The following is a 12,883-nucleotide window of genomic DNA, read 5'->3' as shown; positions in this document are numbered from 1 at the left end:
AATAAACGTTTTGGCGAGAGGAACGGCAACGAAAAAGATATTTACGTTGATGTCGATAAGCTCAGAAGAGATGTCTTTCTCCAGTTTTTCGTATTTAATATCTTCTTCTACTTTTGAAGCAATTTCCGGGCGGTTCTTCACGAACTCGGATTCCAATGTGCTCTGCTCTTCGATGTCTTTGCAGGATTTATCCACCGGAACGGCTGTCGCTGCGGACTCCTGCTTATTCGGGTCGACGCGATAAAAATCCCACTCGTCCTCGGAATCCTCACTGTCCGCTACATTATCCGCAACGATCAGTTCATGCTGACGTTCTAAAACAAGCGTGAAAAAAGTTAGAGCTATGTTATCAATTAAATTGGAACGTCGACAAGAAAACTCAACATTAAATGCATCTCCTTATTTTAATTAAACTAGTCACCCTTTCTCGATATTAAATCAATTTTCGCGTGAATTTCAAATCGCACCAAAGAAACTGAGAAACGAAGTACCTCGGGTAATCCTCGGAAAGACACGTATATCTGCCGAGTGCTAGAAGAAACGTGAAATCGCACCGAGGGAGCTATCAAAGGAGTTCCCCGAGTTTCAAAGTGGACAAGCTATTCGAGAAGTTAACGTATCACTTAATATTCGCGATAAGGCTCACTTCGCACGTTCGTGCACGTGGACACACGCGAAACGACGGGCTGACACGCCACTGGAAGCGGCTCTTTCGCGAGTCGGGGCGGTTCTGAGACGAGGTGCAGCCTCCCTCGCAGGTGTGATCGCCCTCCAATGACTAAGAGGAACTACGCCCGCCAGGAGATGCATTATCGATCTAGTCCAGAGCCCCCGGAGCCGCTCTCCTCCACCTCTTCCTTCTCCCTCTCCCGGTCCCGCCGCCACCCACCTGTGCACCGCGACAGTTGGAAGAGAACCACCCCGATTGGACCTCGGAAATCGTCGATCGACCCGCTCGATACACCTAGCTCGCGTGACAAAAGAAGCGCATCCTTTTCTTTCTCTCTAAACTTCAAAGAAAAAGAAAAAGAAAAAAAAAAAAAAAAAAGCGCAGAGAGCAACTGATAGAAACGACCGTCGGCGGCCCACCTGGCAGTAGTCGGAAAAATGTTGACGTGAAAACTGGTCGAGGGATGCCTGAAAAACTCGGGCCTACGCGGAGTACCGCTCGCTTAACAGGCTGCTTTTAATTTCACCCTGAGTCTCTCCGCCACCAACGCAAACTCATACCAGCTCGCGGGGTTTTATCCCACGCGCCTCACGTCGCTCTCAACGCAACCTAAGTCCGAGGTACACTGTTCAGCGAGATAATATCATGTGATTTCAGATAACAATACCCCGCAAAAGTTTTACTGTACGTGTTCTGCGTCTTAGAGTTAACCCTGCACGGTTTGTCTCCTTAATGTGCAGATCGAAAGGTAGTTTCTAAAAGATGTCAACTGTTCTAATTGCTGGCTGAACGAATGCAGCACCCTACACCTAGAGGAAAATAGTAACTCTGGACCAAGCAGCCATGCACAGAAAAAAAAATGTTTTTTAATTGATAATGTTAATCTCATATTTAAGCATAACGACAATGGTGTTAATTTAAAAATATCAATTTTAATCCAAAACTAATTTTTTTTAATTAGAAAAAAAATTAATTGTAGATTAAAACTGAGACTAACAATCTCAATTTAAGAATACCTGTTTTTTTTTCTTTTTTTATGTGTAGTTTTATAATACGTCTAATGATAAATGTAATTAAATCAATTAAAAATGTAATCGAGTCAATTTTATTCGTCATTAAAGATATTATAAAATTACGTTGGGTTCAAAACTAGTTTTTTTTATCACGAATCCCAGAACGTCTAGCTACACTGGTTCGAATAAACTTCAAGGACTGCCCAGGTATCAATCCTTTTTATTGAATCGTTACACGGTGACACTGTCTGCTGATACAAGACAATAGAAAAATATATGGCTTACAGACTACTGTTTCACAGCTGTTTCGGCGAAGACTCGCTACTGCAAAGTAGTTCTAGAATTCCCGTAAACCACCATACTAGGTTCTCTCCAGCTTACAATAACAAGTTCATTGCAAAGAGCGCGAATTAACGAGCTCTTGAAATCTCAAATCCACGAGAGAGGGATTTTCAACGTTCAAGCTGCATACAAGAAGCGTTATTACGAAAATGATAAGAATGTTTGCTACCTTTTTTTTTTTTTACACATAATTCGTGCGTAAAAAAAATCTTTCCGGCACGTAGAAACAGACAGGAAATGTTTCTCCAAAAATATGTTTATTCTCGACGTGCAAATAATGTTAAAGTGAGATTATAGTTTCGAATGGACCATGTTTGCATGAAGAAGTTTCATACTCTTGCATCGAGAAAAATATAATCTTATCGAGAGGAAAAAAATTATATATACACATATATAATTTTCTTAAATAAGAAAGAAAAGATACCGAATGACTAGAAAAAAATATAAGACTTAACAGCGCTCTTCATCCGACTACTGCATCGAAGTAAAATTATCCTACTTTGCGATTCTTCGCAACGAACGCAGATTTTCTGCCGAACGCAGCCATCGATGTCGTCGACGACCAACGACCGATTTCTCAGCTCTAGGAAAACGCGCCGGAATTCTCATGGCATGATCGTCACGCGAGAGACCGAAGAAGGGAAAAAGGGCGAGCCTTCGCCATCCAGCTCGCCCTTCGCCTCCTTCTTCCTCTTGTATTTTTCTTTTCCCCTGGTTGCGTTTTCACTGTTTCGGCGCCGGCCGGCGAGGAACGGCCCAGGAGTTAATTTTAAACCGAAGTCACACGCGGGAGGACCGCGCAGGGACGAAACGAAGAGGGTTCGGTCTCTTCCGATTATATTCCCCGAGACGTAAGCAATTTCGTACGCGTTACGAACGCTTTCGAGAGCGTGGCACGGCCAGGATATTTGTAGATTGAATATATCACGGCACGAGTCTAGTTGCTTTCGAAGAGCGGCGAGCGAAGGCGCCGACTTTCCGGAAAAAAAAAAAAGAGTGAGTCCCGGAATCTGGATATCCCGCGGATTCGCACAAAAAAAATAGTGAGCTTCGGGAACGATTGCTCGAAGGCGACGAGAAGTTACGTTATCGTCTCGAGTCTTTCGGTTCTGCTTTTCTTTAAAGGAACGAGGAGAGTGGAGCTTTATCAATGTTCACGGATCGACGATTAAATGACCGTTCGTAATGGCACGGCCGATTTGCATGTGAAAACGCCGGAGTGCAGCGATGCGTATTTCACACCCGAGAAACCAGACGCGGCCTAAAAAGGAATTGCGCGAGACCCGAGAGCCGCGAGAGCACGTGTATCAAGCTGATCCGCGAGAAGTAAATGGGATATTTGCGCCGGATCGACGGCCGCCGGTATCGGCTTGCAAAAATTATATCGACAAATCTCTCTGTATAAACGACGACCGAAGAATGCCTTTTACTTCCGAAACTTAAATTTTGACTCTAAACGACTGGCTTTCTAAAAAAAGAAAAAAAAAATCTGATACAATTGATAGTTTTTCTTCCTCCCGATAACCGAGGAACTTTGCAATTTCTAATTTAATTTCGAAAAATTTTACCATCAAATAAAACAAATAAATAATAAGCCGAGTAGAGTGAAACAAAATAAAATAAAGTCGGAAGAAAATAAAATAAAACTGTCCCTCGGCAACGACGGTGACAGACCGATACACAACATTTCGCAACACGATATTTTCGTACACGCTCTTCGTGCGATGCTATCTTTCCCCGCCTCCACCCCGACGACTGCTTCCTTTTTCTCGCTCGGCACGGAGAGGCGGAAGAGTTCGTTGAATGTTAAAGAAAGGCTCGAAAGGCAGAGTGGGCCTCGCTTGTGATCGACTGGCCATTGCTTATTACCAAGCGATCGCAACGTTCGTCCGCGAGGTGCACGAGGTAGGGGAATCGCGGATAAACAAAGACTAGAGTTTCGTGTAGATCAAGACGAACCGGTACGTTGTCGAAGATTTCCGATTGTCGACGCGGAAGCGGGTCTCCGCACCGTGAACATTTTTTTAATTTTTTTGCGTTAGCTAGCGGCGACGCTGCCACCCGCTCTAGACTCCAGAAGCGTGGCGTCGCCGGCTAGCGTCGCTTCCGAATTTAAATACGCAGTTTCGAGGTCGCCGGTGGCAAGAGACAGCGCACCGCGATCACGCGGGGTCTAACGTACCTGGGTGAGCGCATCCCACGTGTTCTCGAGGAGCGACAAGGGTGAGCCGGTGCCCGACGACGTTGATCCAGCGGAGGAGCCGGTGCAGCCGCGAAAAAAAAAAATCACCCGGGAGAAAGGAGACAACGACGCACACTCGCGACCATACGAGACTCGAGACGAACTGCTGCAGGCCCCTTCCACGTGATCGTCGACAATTGGCGGCACCCCGCGCGATTGGCCGGCCAAGCCGGCCATTCACGTCACGGGGAGGGCGCTTTGACCGTCGCGGGCTCGATTCGAACATCCGTAACGGTACACGCGGCATGATGGTACTTACTAATTATCTGAGCCGGCGATAGCGATAATGGCGAATTGCTGTATTTCTGTGTTACGCGACGGCTTGAAACGTACACGCGAAATTGTATCAATTCCCCTTATCACTCGTCAGATTAAACATGTCACGTATCGTTGACAAAGTAATGTTGATGAAAAAATAATGATCTTTGCATGGCCCGTAAAACATTTCGTCTTTCGAGTGATAGCGGCGATGGTTAAAAAAAAATGTAATAAAATAAAAATAAAAATTGTTGAAAATAAGAAAAAAAGAGAATAAAAATTATTGTACCTAGGCACCGCAAAAATATTCTGGCTTGAGTAATCAATAATCTTTTTAGAAAATAATCATTATGTCCAATCGTTAACATTTGTTCTGATGACAATATTACTGAATGATATTTAATGATGAATCGGTACATTTTAAAGTTATGAAGAAATAAGAGACTACTAAATAAACTAGTAGTATAAATTTTCAACTTTATCTTTTCTAATTTAAAACGATGTAATAACGTTTTGATATTAAAGTCACTTTGTCATTTTCTATGAACTTAATTATCAAGAATAAATATTTAATTATTAATTAACGTGACAAGTTGTAATAATTAATAGTTACTGCTTTAAAAACACAATTTTTCTTTACAGACTACAAGCAGCCACAATTTATAAACCTTTTTTTCATTTCTAGACATAATGAATATTTAAAAAGTTGCTTATCTAACGATGATACGAGCGTTTACGATATTTAAATTAACGAGGCTTGTTCGGTTGACGTTTCCGCTTATCGAGAAAGTGCATTTATGGCGTAGACGTCGCTTTTTATTACCCTTATTGGGCATCAATTTCCGTTTTTCGCTACCGATGCGGGCTGGACAGAATCGTTTTCAAAATCAATTAGGAAAACAGGTTTTCGCGTACGGTACATTTGCCAACGCGCTCGCGATTATTATTCCACGTCGTTACTTTTATCGACCACGACCCATCGAATTTTGTTGCTCATTAGGCCTGCACGCGTAACAACGATCAAACATTTTTTTTTGTACATTTAACAGACTTAAAACTAACCCCAAGAAAGTTTTGCAGGGAAAAACCGATTCTTAGCGCAATTATTAAAGCCGTAATCGGCCACATTTGACACGGCGACATAGGCCATTAAAAACGATAACGTATCTGTATAAAAAAGAAGAGACGTGATAATTTACCCGCGTGGCACCGCACCGGCGAGAAGATAGCAGCCTCAATTAAACTCGTACACTGTTTATCCAAACGAGATCACGGATGCAACAGCTGATCAGTGGAACAAGGGTCTGCTGCACTTTAGCTGTTACCATGGAGAACGGAATGAGGAGATCAGTCTCCGTTTACCAGTTACAAGTACGAAAAAAAAAGTTGTTATAGAACGCACTCTTTGAATGAGGAATGTGCTGTGCCTTCAAATACTATTTAACATTACTATTGCGCTTGTAGAAAAATGGCACGTAGAACTACACCCTGTAATACACCCGCACTAAGTAGCTGCGTGTTCTATAACAAACTCTTTTCCATACTCAAAAGCTATTAACAAGCGATATCGTTCTCTTAGCTAAAAGTTTCTAATACCGGGGTAATTTCGGAACAATCGCCTAAGAAATAATAAGAGATCTCGTTTCTTAGAAATATGTAAAGTACTTCGCAGCGCGGTAGGCCTAGGAACTAGCGCAATCTCGTCGCAGGGCGTTTCGCGCGTCGCCCGGACCGCCAACCCTCCTTCGACATAGTCTTCCTTCGCCGGCCGAAAATCAGACCTTGTCTGGAGGATCGGGTAAGAGCGCGAGGACGCGTCTCATTTCTTACGCAATCGAAAAATGTGAGCGACGAACGAGTTCGAGATGTAGTTTGCAAACGACATGGCCAGATTGCTGACCGTGTGATAAGCGTAACCGTATATGAGCGTGGCGCACAGCCGGGCCCTTACAACGGACAAGGTGCACTTACTGGCAGCCCGCGGCGAAGAAGGCGACTCGTCATCGTCCACGACGGTGTGCGTATCGGCTGTCCCGACGCGCGCTTCGTCATCGTTGTCGCGTGGGGTTTCGTCGTCCGCGCCGCGAACGTCTTTCTCACTCGGTCGGACACGATCGTATATATCGCCTTCGTTCGCTACCGAGTCCGCCGGGCAGACGTTCGCGTTATCGCAGCTGTAGTCGTTGTCGTTCTTGCCGTCGTCGTTGAGCTTCTTCGCCTCCACCGGCGACGCTTTCTCGTTCTCGGGCGTGGGTTCGAGCGACGACGACGTGGCGAGCGGGTAATTGTTACCGTGCACGTCCTCGCCAGCGTCGACGTCAGTCTCCGGGCCTATGTCGGTGTAATCATACTCGTCATCGTCGTACTTGCCGTTCTTCCCGATTCCACGACACACCGCGGGATTCTTGAGGTACGAGCCTATATCGTCGCCGATCTGATAAAGCTGCTGATTGATATAGCTCGGCTGCACGTCGAATTCATCGTGGTCTGACGAGATCGCGTTGTTGGGATCCATGTTGTTCAATGATAGACCATTCGATATTAGATGTGTCAGGAACGAAGGTGAGCGCGAGGCGATCTCAATCGGCGGCGTCAGGAACACTACGATCACGGTGATATTGTCCAAAGAACCACCACGCTTAGCACTCTGCAGTAAGGCCTGGTGTACGGACTTCAGATCGTCTGCAAGGAGAAAAGAAAAAAACACGTTAGATTTCTTTTTGGTCAGTGACTAAATTGCGGACTACAATTATTTTGCAATTATCACGCTACCGTGGAAAACTTAAAAATTGCCACATTAATTGACGCAAAGTATTACGCAAAGTAAAATTATTTCAAAACACACGGAAGAAAATAAAATTGTAACAAAGGTATTTTTCAACACGCTTTTCCGCAGTCGATTAACTCATTGACGGGAGTTATGGTAATAGAAGTGCGGTCATAGCCGGCGGAATCAATGGCTCGTGAATAAATCACGCTCGAAGATCACGCGATCACGTTCAAGACCCCGTGTACTATAAAAACCCAATGTAATGGACGCAAAATTGCGCCGTAATAAGTCCAGGAAGTTTACGCAATTATAGTTATGTAATAATAGCTATTGTAATATCTATACGAATCATTAATATTATTGGAACTATAAGTCATGCGATTTAATAACGATCACGTCAAGTCGCATCAAGTTCTATATTTAAAGAATTAATATGTTTCACAACTATTACTTTATCTTTTGAAATTTTCGTTTGTAATTTTACACCTGCTGCAGTAATTTATGTAATTACTTTGTAGTAATTGCTACGTTTTTCGAACGAAACATTAAAAAAAGTAATTTGCACAAGGTCGGAAGTTTGTCGGATCTCGGGCAGGGGATTTGTGCGGTGAGAAATAAAGATGGAGAGTTCGCGGAGGCGGAAACTTCGCGACAGGTATCCGGAGGATAGGGATAGGTAACAATGCGGCAATATATCGTGCGGCCCTGGCTGAAAGTACATTGACCTACGGCGCCCTGCTGCCTATCGACGCCTTCGTAGTTTTCTCTCTCATCCATCGTTCCTTCATCCTCCGTCTGCCCTCCCAATTTCTTTATCATTCTCTTAGATTCGCGTTCCAGTGACTTTATTACACCGCAGAAGCGTTCGCCATCCGGAGAAAGGAATAAAGGAGATTAACTGTTATGCACGCTGAATTACGGTAATCTAAGACCGTCTTCAGTATTTTAATCGGAACGATATACAAGTAACGGCGACCAAAAAGCCCCTGTGTTCAGCATAAGTGTTACTTTGTGACTTTCATAAAATTTGTGACTTTGACTGGAGGGTGTTCTAGATTCAGCCAAGATTACACGCATGAAGAGAGATCCGGATATAGAGCCCTTGGTGACGCATTCAGGGACCAAGGGACCATGCCGCGTCGATCGATAATCGGATGTGTCCATAATGACTAGAATTTTTTTTCCTTCTTTTTTAATCGAACTGGCTGCACCAGTTCAAAGTTTATCTCTTCCTCTTTATTGGAGAAAGAGATTAACTCTAGACTAGCGTGGCCATGTCGACTGGAGCAAAAGAAAAAAAAAAAAAAAACCATACTCGAGTACACGGCAGGTGCGATAATTAGCAGGTACCTGTTCTGGACGAGCACGTGTCTACGACAGAAATGTCCGTCTTCCAGGCGAAAGGATATTGCTCACGAGGACACTATTGAAAAAGAAAAAGAACAGAAAGAAAAACCGCGTTGCGCAATATCGATTGTTCGTCCTGCAGGATTCATGCGCCACGAGCACGTGTCGTTAGTGCACACGGGAAGGGAAGGTAGGAAGCGAGAAAACCGAGGCGAATACGTGCACAAATGACGTCGGCTGCAGCCGCCGGTCGACAATTATTCCTTTTTCACCCTCGACCAGCGACTGGGTCTCCTCGCATTTATTTTCCCTCCGTATAGACTCGCAAAAGAAGCGTTTGAACCTCATTAAAACCTGAAAACTGTCTTTTCGTTTTTCTTATTTCATTTTTTTTTTTTTTCTCGTTCGGTGAAATTAAATTACTTTTATCGCAAATAATATTACTGCAAGATACAATTAAAATCATACATACACGGCAATTGTACTATTTAAAAATACATGATATATAATTTCAAATAAAAAAAATGTTTAATGCCAATAATTAATTTTCAAGTAATAATATAATTACGAAGTAATGCAGTTTGATAAAGTTTCCGTTAATGAACATCGAACATCTTTTCGCTGTCGGGAGGTTAATAAATTTTAATCACGGTTAGGTAGTTCTCGTTTATTCATGGTGACGGCAGCGGGGGGGAGGGAGGGAGGAAGCTGCCCAAGGTCATTTACAGCGACCGGTCACGTACGCTGATAGCGAGACCGCGATAAGACCGATGAATGAAAGCCTCGTGTGCGGAGCACCCCACTCGACGATACCGGCTCGATGTCGGCTGCGCTCGTACACGTAATAACATCACGGCGATCCCACATGGCGAGTCGAAAGATAATCTCGTAGCCCTAAGCGGCCGTCATGGTGTTAACACGCGACGCGATAATCCAATGACGTCAAGTTGGCTGCCAAAATAAATTTCTTCGATCTTCCCGCGATTATTATCGCCCGCACGAGCTCTCGCTCTAACGAGGCTCCAAGTGAGGACACCCCGTCCGCCAGCTCGTCGCCAATGCCATTTTTAAATCGCACGCCGCTTGAATTAACAACTTCGAGACGGCCAAAGTCGGCGCCGCCGAGTGCGCTTGTAATTTAAAAAAGCTACCCGTGACATTCGCGGTGCGTTTCACGGTCGCCTGAACGAGAACAAAGTTCTTTTTTTTTTTTTTGTCTTCGATAATCGTCTGGGAAGCCGGGATCGACGCGTGCGGATTCCTAGCAGCCGGCGGCGATATATATGAATTACACGGAAATATTATATTACGCGTGTTCACCGCGAGGAGGAAGAGACACGCGGCTATTCGCTTACATCTCGCTCGGCCGGCCGATAGGAATTCGCGATCCTGCGTCGCGGGATTCTTTGCGAAGCACCGTTTCGCAACTTCTTTAGTTTTTTTCTTTTTTTTTTCCTTAGTTTCTCTTTCTTTTTAAAATTCTATTTTTCTTTCTTCCCTTCTCTCCTCGTGAAAACGGCTGCTCATGATATGAATTATGTAGGTGGCACACACGTAGGTACCCAGGTTCGCTCGCGGAACGATCGTTGAACCAATGCTCATCGGAGCCGACTGCCTGGCTGCGTCCACTTTGAAGTTCGCAGCCGAGTAAATCAACATCTTCCTGATCTTACCCCGTTACCGCACATCCGGCGGTTTGAAAACGAACGTAGTGAAACCCCAAAAGCGGCCCTTTAAAGCAACGCCTGGCGAAGCAATTTTTTTCTTTCTTTTTTTTTTTTTTTTTTTTTCTACGCCTTGTTTGCGACGATCTCAAATGTTGGCAGTCGGACGCTCGAGAATAAATCCGCGAATGTCATTTTCGTAACGGAGTCGCGTGCGAAAAGAAAACGTAAATTGATACATTAAAAATAAAAAAAAAAAAAAACCTTGCGACCGTTTTATCGAATTCATAGCGGAAACTAACGTCTGCGGTTTTAACTTACTTCGCGCGTACTTCTTCGACACGCGGTAGGTTGAACCGAAGAAAGGAAAGATGTATCTCGATGCGAATATGATTTCCAAGCTAAGTGGAGTTTTTTAAGACGCGTAAAAAAAAGATCATGTGATTTTATATGTAATTATTATAGAAATTTAATTTATAGAATTCAATGTATAGAAATGTAATTTCACATGTGATATTTTTACAACTTGTTATTTCGTGCTCGCCATTTACGAACGTGCACTTTCAAAATATTTCCTTTTTCTTAATCGGAGTTAATAGCAAGTCCTTGTACGATACTAGAAAACAACCGAGGGACGTGACGAAAATTCTAAAAGTTTAGCAAGACGTTCGTCATTTATCAAATACTTAAGATCGTCTCTAAGACATATTTTCGCGCATGTTCGGTCGAAAATCCGTCTATCCTTTCCTGCGAGAAGGAATGACGATCGCGAATGGAGAACTCGAACGTCTCGGGAACAAGGACAGCGGGGTCGTGCAGGGGTCGAAATGGAGGAAAAGTTGCAGCAATGGCAGTGTGACTCACTCTGCAAGCAGGAACGATCCCGGCCGACTTGGGCCGATCGCGTAACCAGAGAAAGATTCTGCGGCACCGGAAGTTGGACTGTCGCTAAGCACAAACCTCTGAAATCCCGAACTGGCGGTGGAGAACGCGCGACCGGGAACGATATCTATTCGCGCACAAAACTCGGGAACGAACCGTGCACGCGCTACGAACTTCTTTTTTTTTTGTCGGTCGCAGAACTGGCGCGAACTGGAGCTCAGAAATGCTCTTCTTTCTTTTTTTTTTTTTTTCAATCGCCGGCGTCGCGCGCGGACATGTACTCGGCGTTCAGAACCGTTCGTTACAACGTTACACCGGGCGTGGCGGATCACGACTGATTTTCGCCGGGTGCGCTGCTTCTCGCTCCCTCTCGCTTGCACGCTCGGACACGCCACGCACGTCGCGCCAGCCCGCCAGGTGACGCCACCGTCGAGCGGCCGACCAGCCAACGTCGAGAGGTGACTCACGCCACCCTCGTGCGCCCGCCGGTCGGCGGCGCCTCCACCTCACCGCGTGCATACAAGGTGTCCATTCTATAACGAACGCGCGACCGGTCTTTTTAAATAAAAATTTAAATAAAAAAAAAAGGTCTCGGTTCTCTCTCGACGGCCGTGGCGGAAGATAAAACTTGAAATCCGCGCTGCGTCCGCAAAATTAAAATGTTAATTTAAACTCTTGGTAACAAAAAAAAAAAAACAAAAGGCGGCTCTCGATTTTTCACGAGAGGTACTTTTATTTATGCGTTTGATTTAATCGCAGTCACGGATATCGTTCTTTTACCGGAAGCGCCCTGTTTTCTTTGCACAAAATTCAAGCGTTTCTTATTTTTTTACCATCCGATATTCCTAAGGACGCGGCGGTGACTCACGACCACCCTCGCCTACGTTCGTAATCCCCGTCTCGTTGCAACGTAAAGAACCTCGACGAGGCGCGCCCGAGTCGCGCGAATATCGAAGCCGAATATTGCGAGACTCCGGAAGCGCGATACTCGTAGACGCGAGTTATTAAAAATAACCGGCGCGTATTTTTCCATATCCGCGGCGTCGAAGATTGAGCCGATCGAGATTATATTCTACGGTGCTTTCACCGGCGTAGAAAGTTTCCTTTTTAACGAGCGCGATCGCTTTTACGTCGACGAGACAGCGTTATTTGCCGTGGAAAATATTCGAAACGGCCGCAAAAGCAAAGTTCTCGGTTTCGTTGATAACTTTACGATAAACAGGTCCCTTTATCCTTCTCCGTTTTTTCGAGAAGCCTTAAGACAACGATCAGAATATCTCCATTTACTATTTTACTATTTTAAAAAAGAGCAACGAGGCACCCAACGCACAAATATATATATATCGCGCGAAAGAAACGCGGCGTCGCCTGGGAACCGGAAGTGTTCACTCCCGGTGCAATGTCGCTGCCTTGTAAAGGATGTTTCCAACCGGTGCCTGCTTTTACGATCTTCCTTCCTAGACTCGCGTCGTGTTTCGGGGGCTAGCAGGCGGCGTTAATTAACGTAATAAACGCGGCGCGCATTATTTTCGCGAATTAGCCACGAGACGTGCCGGACGAACGAACTGGGTCGTTCGAGTCCGACGGGCAAGAGGATCACGGACCTGGTGAGGCAGCCGCATCAAGGACGCGTTTATTTAAAAGCGCTTTACTACGCCGGGTTTTCAATATTTGCCTCGCTGGCTCGATGAATCA

At 44.9% G+C, this 12,883-nt stretch overlaps 1 protein-coding gene across 1 annotated transcript in view; it reads right to left on the bottom strand.

Annotated features, from left to right (window-relative positions):
- The window catches only part of LOC139113681 (uncharacterized), a 36,989-nt gene that overhangs the window by 4,590 nt on the left and 19,516 nt on the right, over positions 1-12,883 (bottom strand). The window contains exons 9-10 of the mRNA XM_070674995.1: positions 6,497-7,207; positions 46-314 (exon numbers count right to left, since the gene is read on the bottom strand). Of these exons, the coding sequence (XP_070531096.1) occupies positions 46-314; positions 6,497-7,207 (980 nt within the window). The remainder of the gene's footprint in view (positions 1-45; positions 315-6,496; positions 7,208-12,883) is intronic.

Source organism: Cardiocondyla obscurior, linkage group LG03 (assembly GCF_019399895.1).
Source record: "Cardiocondyla obscurior isolate alpha-2009 linkage group LG03, Cobs3.1, whole genome shotgun sequence".
In the NCBI taxonomy this organism is placed as follows: Eukaryota; Metazoa; Arthropoda; class Insecta; order Hymenoptera; family Formicidae; genus Cardiocondyla; species Cardiocondyla obscurior.
The sequence above is the reverse complement of the archived record's forward strand: the minus strand, read 5'-3'. Positions and strand labels throughout refer to the sequence as shown.